Source organism: Tympanuchus pallidicinctus, unplaced genomic scaffold (assembly GCF_026119805.1).
Source record: "Tympanuchus pallidicinctus isolate F22 unplaced genomic scaffold, pur_lepc_1.0 scaffold60, whole genome shotgun sequence".
In the NCBI taxonomy this organism is placed as follows: Eukaryota; Metazoa; Chordata; class Aves; order Galliformes; family Phasianidae; genus Tympanuchus; species Tympanuchus pallidicinctus.
In genome coordinates this window covers 114,885-128,841 of record NW_026294781.1, presented here as the reverse complement: position 1 = coordinate 128,841, position 13,957 = coordinate 114,885, and the positions used below count along the sequence as shown (strand labels likewise).

Here is a 13,957-nt window from a genome sequence, read left to right as displayed (position 1 = left end):
AACTTGCTGAGCAGTGATTCCAGGAATCAAGCAGCATTCCCCTAACCCCATTCATTCCTGCTTTATTCAGAGTCAACCCCACTCAGTCCTTCCTCCCTTCATGCTACAGTCCAGGAAGCTCCCCATGTACCCAATACAGACACACCAACCGTCCTCCATTGCTCTTTGGTTGAAGAAAAAGCTTTTAAAAGTCACCATACAAACAGGAACAAACAAAAAAGCTTAGCTGCACACGATGAACATGGTACATCAGCTCTGCCACTGCCCAGAGCCCCAGCCAGGCTGAGAACACGGCTTCTTCCAGTCGCTGCTTCTACAGAAGAGCTCAACTCCAACTGAACACCCATCACAGAGTTAAACGCTTCAGAGCAAAGTCTGAGCTGACTGAGCATCTGTGAGAACAGAACCACGAAGGCCGTTCTTTTTGCACTGTGGAGCACAATCCACTCCACTGCGCCCAGGCCTGCTAACACTGCAGCAAGCTCTGCACACCCAGAGGGTCTCCCCTGCTGCCCAGTCCCTACCAGAACAACACAGTCTGCAAGGCTGGCTCCACTAGAGAAGTGCTGGTTTAAAAAGCAGCTGTGCTAGAAGGCCAGGAGTGTAGGTGCATATGCCTTATTACAGCTAATCCGCATATGCTTCAGCTTCAAATAAATACCTATGACCTCAGAATAGTAAATACCACCTCTGTACAATAAATAAAGTATTGCATTTTCTATCGGCCTGTCTAGGAGTCATCTTGGAATGTTGTTTTCAGAGCTAAAAAGAGAGTCCTGTGTTAAGCAGTTAAGGCTTCCAGTGCTTTGGGTTTCAACAGCTTTTTGGCAGCAATGATGGTGTTCTTCATCAGCATGGCAACTGTCATGGGCCCAACTCCCCCAGGGACAGGAGTGATGTAACTGGCTTTCTTCTTCACCCCTGCAGGAAGGACAGAGAGAGTTCACCACGCAAGTCAAGTGCAGTAGGGCTTATCAAGCCAGCTGGTCAGCATACAACCATAGCCAACCTAATATTATTGAATTCCTTCATGACTATTAGTTTAAAAATACATATATATTAGTCTCTTAATTTAGATGTTTGCCCCCTTCGGCCAGGGCAGCACAGAGCACACCGTATTCTAACCATCCCCAAGCTCACATCAGAGCCCACACTGGGGAAAAAGCAAGGTCTAAATAGGCAGATTTATGCAACACATACTGAGTATGAGACCAGATTCAGGCCTGATGCATGCTCTTGAGAAGAGCTCCAATGAAATAACAGTGAGAGTTTGCCCCTTTTCTTGCAGAAGGTTCCAGTACACTTTGCTGGGCACATGGACACGTGGGGCTTCCTTGGGCACTGCTGCAGCTAAGTGGTGAGCAAGGCCAGGAAACAGCAAGCCAAAAGGGAAGCTCTGCATGATTTTGGTTTGCCTGGGGGCAGAATTTAAAAGCAGGAGTGTGGATTATAAACTGGAGTAGAGGCAAAGCACCCCAGCTGCCTCAGATTTAGAGTCAGTCTCCTCTATATGTCCCTATGGCATATTCCAGGAAAGCTCCCTTGTACTCGTATAAAACTGAATGCAAAAGAAAGAGAGCTTCAGGATTGGTATCATCTGCTCCACTGCGTGAACCAGGACTTTCTCCCCACTTCTCAGCTAGATGTTGAATGCTCTAAGTATGAGATGTCAGAGCCTTTTTACCTTCAAAATCCACATCGCCAACCAGCCTTGATTTGGCAGTGATAGGATCCTGCACTCTAGTTATCCCCACATCGATAACTGCAGCTCCTTCTTTGATCATATCAGCTGTGATCAGATTAGGAATACCTGCAACAGAACAGACCCATGAGCTCACAGTGGTGCTAAGCAGCTCCCTGTCCCCCATCACCCCCATCTCACTGCACAGCCCAGTGTGTTTTGACCCACCTGGGCTTTTTTCCTGCCTCACCAATGCATTTGTCACAGATAAATCCAGAACTACTCCTTGGGATGTTCAGCTCACCCAGAAATCAGGGGTTTGAGTGATTTATTTATAACCTCTGAATAAAAAGAACTGGAATCCACTTCCAGAAAGAGGTCTGGCAAAGAAGCTGCAGCCAAAGTGCTCTCCAATTTGAAATCTTAATGTCTATGGTTACACAGTGCTGCCTTCACCACTGACACCACTTCTAATCCTACCTGTACCTTATGTCTTCTTATGCCCAATTTCTATTCTAACCCACATTTCTCTCTCACCAAGCTTCTGTTGCCAGGCAAGGACACCCCAAATCAGCTCAATTCTCCTGCTAATGAGCTATCCCCACGCCAAGGGCACTGCCCAGAGAAGAGCACGCATACATGTGGGGCCTCTTGTGCTCTGAAGAGGGACTGCAAATGTCCTTCAGCACTTTCAACATCTCCTGTAAGTAGATGCTGTCTCAGTATTTTTCTCTCCCCATAAGCACGGAACGTCTGTACTTATAACAGGCTGTATAACAGCCTTTGTTAGCTGCTCTCTAGGTCTTATCAGGTGCTTGCTAGCACATCAAGTCCTCCTGCCAGGTGTCATTTTGCATTTCCAAGAGCTACAAATAGTTCTATTAGTTTGTCCTAGGCTTTATCACAGGATTAACTGCCTGTTTCAAACAGCCCACCCTTGCCTGCAGCAGTTAAAAGGGTGCCAGATTCTCCTATGCTGCCACAGCTGTTTCAGAGCCCTTGGGACACGTACCAACAGGACCTATCTCCTGCAAGGAGAGATTCCCACCAGAAACAACACACAAGCTGCACTGCCTCTGCGCACATCGCCTGCACTGGCAGTTCAGTCTTACCTGCTGCTGCTACCACGATGTCAGCACGGATCGTGTGTTGTTTCAGCTGCTCCTTGGGAGTGTAGCGGTGTGATATTGTGACTGTGGCATCACCTGCAAGAGGGGTTACATGAAGCATTTTACTCACATGCATGGCAACTTCTCTAACCCTCCACCTTCAAGATCACCCGGGAAAGTACCAGAAACACAAGAGCTTGATGACAAACCACTGGGAGCTGCCTACAAAGTCAGCACCTTCTGTGGACCTTTTCACTTCAGCTGGGAAGGGATACCAGGCTGAAATCTCAGCTCCAAAGAAGGTTTTAGTAGCACAGAACCCAGATCTGGTGAAGAACGACTAACTGAAGAAGGCTCTGATTGCCTGTGTGCAGAGTTAACTCCCCAGCCTCCACCACAGCACACCTGGGGCTGGTTTAAGAGCCTAGGAAGGATTGTGGGACAGGTGGAGGGCTTCCTCCCACAGCTGCCTGGTACACAGGCTCTGAGACCAACAAGCTCCTACCTCCTGGGCGCTCGTGCCTGCCATCTGTGTGCAGCAACATGGCAATGGGCATCCCCACATTCTTCGACCGGCCAGCCACCACCACGTTCTTCCCCAACGTTGGGATGCCTGAAATAGACAAAACAGAGTCTTAAGACAAATACAAGCTGGAGCTGGAGCAAACAGCAGCCAAATATTGCAGCGGCTCACCTGTTCTCTTTATGATCTCCCACACCCCCCACGGGGTGGCTGGCAGCATGGAGTACTGGTCAAGGCACATGCGCCCCACGTTTATCACATGAAAGCCATCAACATCTTTGTCTGGAGTCACAGCATTGCAAATCTTCCGCTCATCAATGTGTTCTGGAAAAGAGAAAGAAAAGAAAAAAAAGCAAAGCATCAGCCAAAAAACCTGATTTGCTGCACCAGTCCCTCAGAATCATTACAGTTTGGGGGTTTGAAGCTATTCCAAGCTTCCAGCACGCTCAAGGCTAACAGCTCCCAGCAGAAGGGGACTGGGACCACTTAGGGACTACACTGCTGCTAATGGAGCATGGATATTTTTAGACAGCTGCAGCTTTACTGCCAAATTCGAGCTCCTGGTGCATGAAGCTGATACCACCAACAAAGATCAGATTTCCACTGCCCCCAGCAACTTACAGGCACTGTATGATGGAGCAGTGTTATCTTTAAGCTTGCACCGTGGCACAGTGCCACTTGTCACGTCACAGGAGGACTCCTGAGCTACAACTCCTTCTGGCATCTAAACTCATAACAGCCTAATGCAAAAAATGAAGCAGGTTGAGACCCAGCTACTCACCAGGTAAAGGAAGCTGCACTAACAGGCCATCCACGTTGGCATCGTTATTCAGTTTGCTGATCAAATCCAGTAGCTCCTCCTCAGTAATTGAAGCTGGCTTGAGGATTGTTTCACTGCTGATTCCTGTGCAAAGTGCTGCATTAGAGAGTGGCACGTACACAAGTGGGACAGCAGCTTCCCTGATCCATGCTAATTTGAGCTGCCTGGTTTAAATTCTACACAGAATCTGATATGGGCACATCAAGGATCGCATGCTTCACACAACAGTGGCTGCCTTCCAGGCTGCAGACTTTCACACATCTTGCAAGTCATGATTAAAAACCATTTGTCTGTGCAGCCATCCCTGGGAAAGACCAGTTGAAAACAGACATCCTCCAAAAGTGTGGAGGGCTTGGAGGAACCACACAGAAACATGTTATGATGCAAATGCAATTTTACCTCCTGTGGACCTTTTCACTTCAGCTGGAAAAGGATGTCAGAGTGAAATCTCAGCTCCAAAGAAGGTTTTAGCAGCACAGAATCCAGTGTGGAATTAAACCATATCTTTCTCAATACATTTTCCCCAGAAGCACACTTGGGAAACCAAGTAGGATCTCAGCTTGCAAGACCGAAAGTGTCACAGCACAACAAGACTGCGCTGAATGATGAACACATCTTGAACAGGCGATTAAAAGAAGGCAAATCAAAGCCCTGCTGGTGCTTTACATCGGCCCACCAAGGCCACAAATCCAAGCTGCAGAGCCTGACGTTGCCCTGGAGGTTTCAAGCAGCATAATGCACGTGTGAGCTGTGCCTATTAACAGCATCGCAGAGCTACTAGGAAGGCAGCCAATGCAGACAGAGCAAACTCTGCACTAAGCTCATGCAGCAAAAAGCTGCTGGGTGGATGCATCCTAAAAGTTCCCGCAGTATCCAGCAGAGGACTCCCAGCAAAAGCCAACAAGCAGCAGTTTGTCTGAGTTTTTCTGCTCCAGTTTTTCAGAGCAGAGCACAAGACTTACCCACATCAGCAGCCGCTTTGGTTTTGTTCAACACATAGGAGTGACTTGCAGGATTTTCACCAACCAGAACCACGCTGAGGTGAGGTCTCTTGTTCCCAGCTGCTACCCACTGTTCAACTTCATGCCGGGCTTCTTGTCTGATCTGCCGGGCCAGCTTCCTTCCAGAAATCACAACAGCATCATCTCTGCAGTATGAGAAGTATCACCACAGCAGTGTTAGGGCCAACACATCCAAGTTTCGTGCAACATCAGCACAGCAAACAGAGACAAGACGGGGGAAACGCAGTTCTTTCATCTGAGCTCAGTACAAGCCTTCATCTGTAAACCTGCTTTCTTTTTGTGCCCATTATGTTAAGTAATATATTCCAGTCTGTAGCCCTACTGCCGGAGGAGGAACAGAGCAATTCCTGCAGCCTGAGGAAGCACTCAGTGAGTTCAGGAGCCCACGTGTGTGTTGTTGGCACATATGCCACACTGCCAGCTTCCCTTTGGTGCAGTCAGTCTCCCTGCCCCTTCTAAAGCACGGCAGCTTTGCTCTGCGAGGCAAAACTCATCCCATGTAAGTGGAGTTTGCGCTGCTGGAAGTGCTGAACAATTCCAGCCCATCTCGAGGCTGCAGGAGGCACAGCTGCCGTGCACAGCCATCCCCCGGCAGCATCCCAGAAAGGCGATCCCAGTCCTCCAAGCGCAGTCTGAGCTCCAACCTCACTGCTTTGCTCATCTCTGCAGGGTGACAAAGCCTGATAGGGGATATAGGATTTCAATCCTATCGAAGGATCCCAACGCTCAGCTGAAGCCGAGGAAGGCATCCGCCCATCTGGAACGTGTCACAGCAGCTCCTCGCCTGCATTTCTGGTCTAAATCGGTAGCAGAGGTTCTGCCAACGCATTCCAGGCAATTGGACACGCTGTGTGCACGGAGCCGCTCCCGTCCGCTCCCCCTTCGGGTTCTGACGATCGCTCACATCTCAACGCCGTTCTTATCACAGAATCGCTCCCGGAGGGTTTCACATCCGCCAGATTCACCTGCGGACTTCTCCGCAGCACCGCCCCCCTTTCCGTATGGCCCCGGCCGGTGCTCAACCCCGCCGTTCTGCCCCATCTCAGAGTGGACGGAGCCGCTGCCCCGCAGCCCCGTTAGCGGTGCCGCCTCCGGCGCTGAAGCAACCTGCGAGCAAAACGCATCGCAACGACACGCCGCGGCGGCTCAGCGGTCAGGCATCCCTTGGAGAACAGTTTTCTGACCCCAGCTCCTGTTCCGACCCCCGCACCTCTCACCCCCCCCGGCCCCACGCAAGGCGACAGCGGGATTTCATCAGCCTGCAGCGCGCGGTACGGCCGCTGGGGGTCCGCTCCATTCATTCCGATGGCAGCGGTGCCGTAAGCGGGGCTGAGCCATGCCCTACCTGGGTGCGCTGAGGTGCAGGCGGCGGGCGCGGGGCCGGAGCGCGGTCTGGCCGAGGGCTCGGAGCGGGCAGAGAGCGGTTGCCATGGCGACAGCGGGACAAGAAGAACAGAAAACACACGACTACAATTAAGCGCCGCGCCGCGCCGCCGGCCGGTTATATAGCATCCGGGATCCGCCTCCTGCTGGCAGCAGAAGCCAATCGAGACGGCGAGCGACGAGAGGTTGGGCTGTGAGTGGCGGAAGACAGGAAGAGGGCGGGGCGGAAGGGTGAGTAAGTTGGGGAAGGGGGCGGAGCTTCCCGCCGTAATTGGGCACAGCTGCGCCCATTGGCTGGGCCTGGCGAGCATGAGGGGCCGCGGCGGGAAAGGGCGGGGCGAGGTTACACTTGTTGCCATAGAGATAGTGCCGCTTGAGGCCACGCCCCCTGATCCGGCTCTCGCGAGAGCTGGAGGCTGGGGCGGGAGCTGCGGCTGCCGGCGGCACTCTGCCTCGGGCCGTGCCGCTCCGCCATGAGCTTCCTCTTGTGAGTGGGCGGGGGTCGCGGTGCCGAGGGGAGAGGCCTCGCGGCACGGCTGGGTGCGGGCCATGAGGGCTTTGGGGGGGGCTGTGCGTGAGGGTTGCGGGGAGAGGAGCGGCCTTCTGGGCTCGGTCCGTTAGGGGAGGCCTGAGGGCGTCGAGTGGGGCCTGTTGAGAGACTGGGGGAGGAGGGGGGTACGGTTGGGGGGGACGAAGAGCTGGGGACGTGCAGAGGGGCTGGAGGGGTTCATCTGTTGTGGGGCGGTGCTGGGGGAAGGCTTTGGAGGGGAAGAGAGGGGTAAATAACAGCAGGACAAGGGGAAATGGTTTGAAGTTGAGGGAGGAGAGATTGAGGTTGGATGTCAGGGGGAAGTTCTTTGCTGTGAGAGTGGTGAGGTGCTGGAACAGCTGCCAGAAAGGCTGTGATGCCCCGTCCATCCCTGGAGGTGTTCAAGGCCAGGTTGGATGGGGCCCTGGGCAGCCTGGGCTGCTGTGAAATGTGGAGGTTGGTGGCCCTACGTGTGGCAGGGGGTTGGAGCTTCATGATCCTTGAAGCCCCTTCCAACCCTGGCCATTCTGTGATTCTGGGGGCCTCATCCTTTCAGGCTTGGGGAGCTGAGGGGGGGAGACAGAGGGGAGGGCGAGGAGGAGGCCTTTGTGCTGTGGATGTGGGGCTCAAAGCTGGGCAGGCCGGGGGCTCTGGTGGAGGTGGTGTCCCCAGCTGTGTGCATGGTGCCCTCAGGGCAGTTGGGTTTGACCTGGCTGCAGTGGGAATGGCGTTGGCTTGGCTGTCTACTGTAAGAGTGCATCTGTAAGCAGCTGTATGGATGGGCTGTTATGTATCTGTGTGGGAGATGTGAACGCTCGTGCAATTCTAGCCCTTAAAGGTGTCAGAAGGAGCAACAACGTCTTGAGGTGTGAGAAGGGGCTGAGGAGCCTCATTCTGTTCTCAGTGATATGTTGGGACCCTCTGTCCAGTATCAGCACTGTGCTGGGCCCTGTGCTCCCTCCTGCAGTACAGCAGGAGGCGGTGGCTGGGCTGAAGAGCAAGTTGGATCGAAGGATCTTTTATTCCCACTGCACATAAACAGTGTGCAAAGCCATGGGGCTGTGCTGCAGCGCTGCATCAGGAAGCTGACGCCAGATGTGTGCAGGCTGAGCGCATCCGGCTGTGTGCAATGGGGGGAGGTGGGCAGCAAGCCAGCAGTGCCAGGAAATGCGTGTAACCCCCAGCGGTGCTTTGGCTCTCACAACCCCACATCAGAGCCAGCACAGAATGTGGTGGCTGTGAGCTGTGCGAACTGGGAGTCCGAAAGTTAATGTTTTGTGGTTTGGAGGCATAAAAATGCCGTCATCTCTTGGCAGCGTTGGTTTTTGTGCGTGGGTATAAAGCCAATAATGAGCTCTGACACTGGTATTCCTCTGAGCACTGCTTGCCCTGTTACAGGGCGGTGGAACAATGCAGTTGTATGACTGTTGGTTGACTGGGAGAGTTAAAGCTGCAATAGAGATGTGTGTTTTAGAGCTGGAGTGTGTTAAGCTGCTATCCTGAGCAGGTTGTTTCCTACACAGCGTGCCTTCGCCCTGTTAAGTCAGCCAGTAGTTTTGTTCCTCATTGGAGTTACATTGGCTTATCCGCAGTGTGACTGAATGCAGCCATCGCTGGTCTGTCTTTGAGCCTTTGCACCAAATGCTCCTTGTGATTGGAAAAGGGAAGCGTGCACGTGGCTGTCAGAAACGCTCACATGTAGCTCTGTTACCCTGATGGTGGAGGAAAAAAGGTCTGGTGTCATCGCAGCTGGGCCTGCCAAGTGGCAAAGAGCAATGGGTGATGCTGCAGCGGGAGGGAAACGCTTCTGAGAAGGGATTGCTGCTCACTGGAAGTGTTTCTCTTTGTTTTCTCAGTGGGAGTCGTTCTTCGAAAACATTCAAGCCCAAGAAGAATATTCCTGAAGGCTCCCACCAGTATGAGCTCCTGAAACACGCAGAAGCCACTCTTGGGAGTGGCAACCTCAGGCAAGCAGTTATGCTGCCAGAGGGAGAGGACCTTAATGAGTGGATTGCAGTGAACAGTAAGTCCTGGGAGACAGAGATCCACCAGTGTGTGGAAGTGGAGTGGAAGGACACAGATCTCTGCTTTTCATCCTTAAAAGAAGCAAACAGAAAATCTCCCGAAATGAAATTCCCATTCCAGCTGTATTCTCTTTAAATGAGTAAGGATAAAAGGGCAGTAAAAGCTGGGACATGCTGACCATTTGTGTGTCAGAGCAGTGCTGTGCTCTGGAAATATGCAAAAAGTGAGAAGCAAATACATGCAGTTGTTTCTGAGTGCATTTTCTTGAGTTCAGACTTGTAAAGGCAATTACATTTGTGAGTGGCTGTTTTTGGAGCTGGGAGTAAGACCCGAGGGCTGACATTTGGAATTAAGGTGTGTGGAACCTAAAGCAGTTTTTTACGAGCTGCAACTGGAATCATTTGGTGTGTTTCCTTTCCAGCGGTGGATTTCTTCAACCAAATCAATATGCTGTATGGGACCATCACAGAGTTTTGCACAGAGGCAAGCTGTCCAGTCATGTCTGCTGGACCAAGGTAAGAAGTTTGTGGTGGCCTACAGCTGCAGTTTGTGCTGGGGAAATGGCTGGATGGTTTCTGAAGCGTGTCCAAAAGCTGAAGAGGATGGGATGTATGTGGATGGGCTTGGGTACAGCACTGTGCTCCTGCAGTCACTCACCTGTGTCTGAAGCCCTGTGGGCTGTTAGGGAGGCTGTGTGGTACCAGGAGCAGATTAATTTGAAGGAAAATTGAGAGATTTAACCTGACGTGGAAGTGGCAGATCTTGCTGTCAGCATTTAGCCGTGTCTCAGTCGGAGAGGCCATTGCGTGGTTTTTGAGTGCATGCAGTTCTAAAACCACAGCTGCTAATGGGGCAGGAGGTGAGAGAGGAGGAACCCAGCAGGCGCTGAGATCAGATTGCTGGAGAGAGCAGGGGATTTGTAGGAGAAGGCTGAGGCACCATGGAAGGAGAAAACAGAGCGGGGCACAGGGGCTGGCTGGGGAGCAGTATTTGCAGTGCTGTGTAGAATCCTGCCCTGCTTTTCTAACCAGGAGCATTTAGATTGCGAGTTCCTGTTTCTATATCTGGGGACGCTTCCTGTAAGGGCTTCCTGTTTGAAGCACACTCTTCATTTTCACTTGTTGCTTGTTGAGAAACAACAGCCGAAACGTAATTTTCTCCCCCTCTCTGTAGGGATTGTACAAAAGATTGCTGAGGAAGTTCCTTGCTGCTCGGGGTTGACGTCTGTCCCAGTTCTGGGGAGCTGTGAGACCGATAAGCACACGTCACTTTGAGAGGGTGGTTTTCAGAAGGCAGACGTGGGGCCTCTGGATGGTCTTTGGAAAGTCCCCCACGTGCTGGGGGGCACTTCTGAGGGAGAGCTGAATTCGTGGCTGGTGGCTGAAGGCCATATGTGCAGTAACTCAGGAGGTGGGGGGTTGCCTCCCTCCCTTCCCCTTCAGCCAATTTTTGTCTCGCTTTAAGTGGATGTCACAGGAGGTTGTGGCAAAGCTGAGCGTCACTTTTGAGGGTTGAACCCTGGTGGCTGTTGCTGCAGTTGTTGGGATGGAGATGTGACCCCGAGCTGCTGCATTGGGCTCGAGGAGCTCAGACATCAAGGCAAAGCACCACACAGAATATTTGTTTTGCAAAGTCATTCCTTGCCACGATAAGGAGGAAGCTGTGGGGCCCAGTGGCCAGAACAGGACCTGAAAATGCTGCTTCTTTCCCCATTAGGCCAAGGAATGTATATTTTCTTTCACCCTACAGATATGAGTACCACTGGGCAGACGGTACCAACATAAAGAAGCCAATTAAGTGCTCGGCTCCAAAGTACATTGATTACTTGATGACGTGGGTTCAGGATCAGCTGGATGACGAAACCCTCTTCCCTTCAAAGATCGGTAATTGCAGTGGCGCAGCACGGCGTGCCTTGTGTCCAGCACCAAGCCTCAGTGCCACCACAAAGTCTCAGTGATTTGTATTCAAGTCTTGGTGGTTTGTTTTGTTGTTTCATAAACACTTGTCACCAAACTGAAGCTTGCCCGTGCTCTTCAGGTGTCCCTTTTCCCAAGAACTTCATGTCTGTGGCCAAGACCATCCTGAAGCGACTCTTCCGTGTCTATGCCCACATTTACCACCAGCACTTCGACTCCGTCATGCGGCTGCAGGAGGAGGCACACCTCAACACCTCCTTCAAGCACTTTATCTTCTTTGTGCAGGTGAGGTGCACAACAGCTGCTCAACTGCCTCTACCGGGGTTTTTTGTTCCCATTTGCTTTTAAGGGGAGTTAGAATTTACAAGCCTGCTTTCTTGCTGAAGGGCTACAACAGTGCTGTGGGGGAAGTAGCTCAGCTCTTACCCTCCATGCATGAACTGTTTGGGGTTTACTTATGCAGGCTGGCTGAAAATGCTTGAATTTCCCTATCTACTTTTATTTATTAACAAAAGGACCAGACTTCAAAGAGATTCTGAGAGGGGAAGGGGTTATAATTCAGTAACTCCTTCTGAGATGGCAACAGCAGCTTTTCTCCCCTTGCCCATTTTTTCTGTATCTTGTGACAGCATGGCAGCCCATTGCGCTGAGCACTGGCACTTCTCAGCCACACAACTAAGTTCAGTTTGCCTGAAACGCTTGAATTTCTCCAGAGAAACAGCTGAGGTGGCTGCAGCTGTCTGCTTGCTGGCTGGACCTGGGGCTTTATTTCCTAGGGGTTCTTTCAGCAGTGCATTCAGTTCTGCTGTTGCTTTTTTCCTACCAGGAATTCAACTTGATCGACAGGCGGGAATTGGCTCCGCTGCAGGAACTCATTGAGAAGCTGGGTTCCAAAGACAGATAAACTTTCCCTGGGAGGACCCACTCAACTTCCAGTCGTGGCCACTCCTTTCTGCTTTGTCCACAGCCATTCTCCCCTTCACCCTCAGCAATACAAGCCCCAAGGAGCCGGATGATGTGCTGGCTGGCGCAGCCTCACTCGGTCTCGCAGGCCTTTGGCAAAACAGTGCTTGTACTGTGCTGCAGCAGCCTGTGTCACCTTGTAACTGGTGGCTGAGCTGTGATGCCTGGCACTGTTTTGTCCACTTTTTTCTAAACTACATACTCAAGTCTGGCAAGAATTGCAGTGGGGAAGTCAGACGCGCAGCTTGCAGCAGGTTGTTTTGTTTTGTGCAGGCGAAGTTCCAAAATGCCACACTGCTGTTTTCAGTGCTGGAGCAAAGCTTTCCTCAGATCCCACGTGGCCGTCCTGGGGCTGCGTCCAGCCGTGCTTCCCATGGGGGAAGGGCAGCAGAGGCACAGCTTATTTTTGGAAGTGCTTTTTTTGGATTTAGATGCACTTTGGCCAAGAGCCTTAAGCTCCCCTTCATGACAACAGTGATGGGGGAGGGGAAAAAAAAAGTGCCTGGCAAGGGGAGCCTGCCCCTTGGGGTGCAGAGCAGCTTTTCTGCCCCAGCTGGGGGAGGGGGGAGGGCAGGGGGAGGGGCAGGGACCATGTTGGCAAGGCAATAAAGTTTCTTCTTCCTGCTCTCCTTTCTAATGGCTGTCGTGTCTGTGTGCCCCCCTCCTGCTTACACTCTTGGTGCGTTATTCTCTTTGCAGAGCTCCCCTTGGGTGGGGGCTGTAGCAGCACTGTCCCTCCCCAACCCACCCCAGCGCTGGTCCAGGAGCCTCCTCATGCAGCTACACATTTATTGGGCAGGTCACCCCCTGCAGCCCCCCCTTGCACCCCCTCCTGCAGCGCTCAGCTCCATCAGGATTTGGGCACGGAGGTGAAGATGCGCAGCCCATGCATGCTCTTGATCTCCTCACTCAGCGCCTGCAACAGATGAACATAAGGGCCGAGTCCCACCGCAACACAAAGGTGGGTGCCTTGAAAAGCAGGGCTCCCCATTCAGGGCCTTGCAGCCCAGCTCTGTGTGCCCTCACCTGATTCACCATCTGGTGCTGCTGCACCGTCCGCTTCTCCCGGAACTCCTCCGATTCGATGTGGATCTCATACATGGCCCCGCAGCCGCCTGCAAGGAGCGTGGCCCCACTCAGTGCCACAGAATGGCCAGGGCTGGAAGGGACCTCGAGGATCACGGAGCTCCAACCCCCGGCCACACGCAGGGCCACCAACCTCCACATTTCACACCAGCCCAGGCTGCCCAGGGCCCCATCCAACCTGGCCTCCAACACCTCCAGGGATGGACGGGGCATCGCAGCCTCTGGGCAGCTGTTCCAGCCCCTTCCCGCTCTCACAGCACAGAACTTCCCCTGACATCCAACCTCCAGCTGCCCTCCCTCAACTTCAAACCATTTCCCCTTGCCCTGCTGTCATCTCCCCTTTCCAAGAGTTGACTCCCCTCCTGTTTGTAGGCCGTTCAACGATAAGCGCGGCCGTTCGGGAGGGCAGAAGCCTTTTCCTTACCGGAAATGTCCACCACGCGGATGGCGGAGGCGCGGGGGAATTTCTCGCGCAGGACGCGGCTCACGCGCTCCTCCCCGTCCGCTCCCGCGGAGAAACCGCGCCAGGCGCCGCGCGGCACGAGGAGCTGCGGGCACAGAGACGCGAAACGCTCCGGGGGCTGAAGGGGGGATGGGGGTTGCAGCGGGGCCCACGCGGGGCCTCAACGCTGCCGGAGCGGGGAGGAAGGGCCGCAGAAGGCACGAAGGCCTCGGGCTCTGTCGCTCACTCACCGGCCCGCGGCTCCGCAGCCCCGCCGCGGCCATCGGGCGCGCCAGCTGCAGGAGAGAAATGACCGCCGCCCGCCAATCGCCGAGTGCCACGTCATAAGGCCGCGCCGCGGCACAGCGCCCCCTGCCGGCCCGGAAGTCTCAAGAGAAGCCTAGGGGACAACAGCCCCCCCCACCCCCTCTACCCCCCCTACCCCCCCCACCCCCCAC

At 53.3% G+C, this 13,957-nt stretch overlaps 3 protein-coding genes across 4 annotated transcripts; 1 reads left to right on the top strand and 2 right to left on the bottom strand.

The window, feature by feature from the left end:
• Positions 1–158: 158 nt before the first annotated feature.
• On the bottom strand, positions 159–6,637 carry MTHFD2 (methylenetetrahydrofolate dehydrogenase (NADP+ dependent) 2, methenyltetrahydrofolate cyclohydrolase). The gene is made up of 8 exons (XM_052664973.1): positions 6,501–6,637; positions 5,096–5,280; positions 4,095–4,217; positions 3,485–3,637; positions 3,296–3,403; positions 2,794–2,886; positions 1,685–1,810; positions 159–921 (listed from the first exon to the last, which is right to left on the bottom strand). Exons 1-8 carry the CDS (start codon positions 6,584–6,586, stop codon positions 782–784), a joined length of 1,014 nt encoding a protein of 337 aa, XP_052520933.1. The 5' UTR covers positions 6,587–6,637; the 3' UTR covers positions 159–781.
• Positions 6,638–6,900: 263 nt separating this feature from the next.
• Positions 6,901–12,608, top strand: MOB1A (MOB kinase activator 1A). The gene is made up of 6 exons (XM_052665022.1): positions 6,901–7,025; positions 8,924–9,090; positions 9,514–9,607; positions 10,842–10,975; positions 11,130–11,293; positions 11,835–12,608. Exons 1-6 carry the CDS (start codon positions 7,012–7,014, stop codon positions 11,910–11,912), a joined length of 651 nt encoding a protein of 216 aa, XP_052520982.1. The 5' UTR covers positions 6,901–7,011; the 3' UTR covers positions 11,913–12,608.
• A 138-nt stretch (positions 12,609–12,746) lies between these two features.
• BOLA3 (bolA family member 3) lies at positions 12,747–13,828 on the bottom strand. 2 transcript variants are annotated; one of them, XM_052665024.1, is made up of 4 exons: positions 13,751–13,828; positions 13,482–13,605; positions 12,998–13,086; positions 12,747–12,887 (listed from the first exon to the last, which is right to left on the bottom strand). In XM_052665024.1, the coding sequence occupies exons 1-4, from the start codon at positions 13,781–13,783 to the stop codon at positions 12,822–12,824; spliced, it is 312 nt and encodes a 103-aa protein (XP_052520984.1). In that variant the 5' UTR covers positions 13,784–13,828; the 3' UTR covers positions 12,747–12,821. The 2 variants fall into 2 exon arrangements, with proteins under 2 accessions (XP_052520984.1, XP_052520983.1); XM_052665023.1 differs by having other exon boundaries at positions 13,482–13,638; positions 13,751–13,812.
• Between the last annotated feature and the right edge of the window lie 129 nt (positions 13,829–13,957).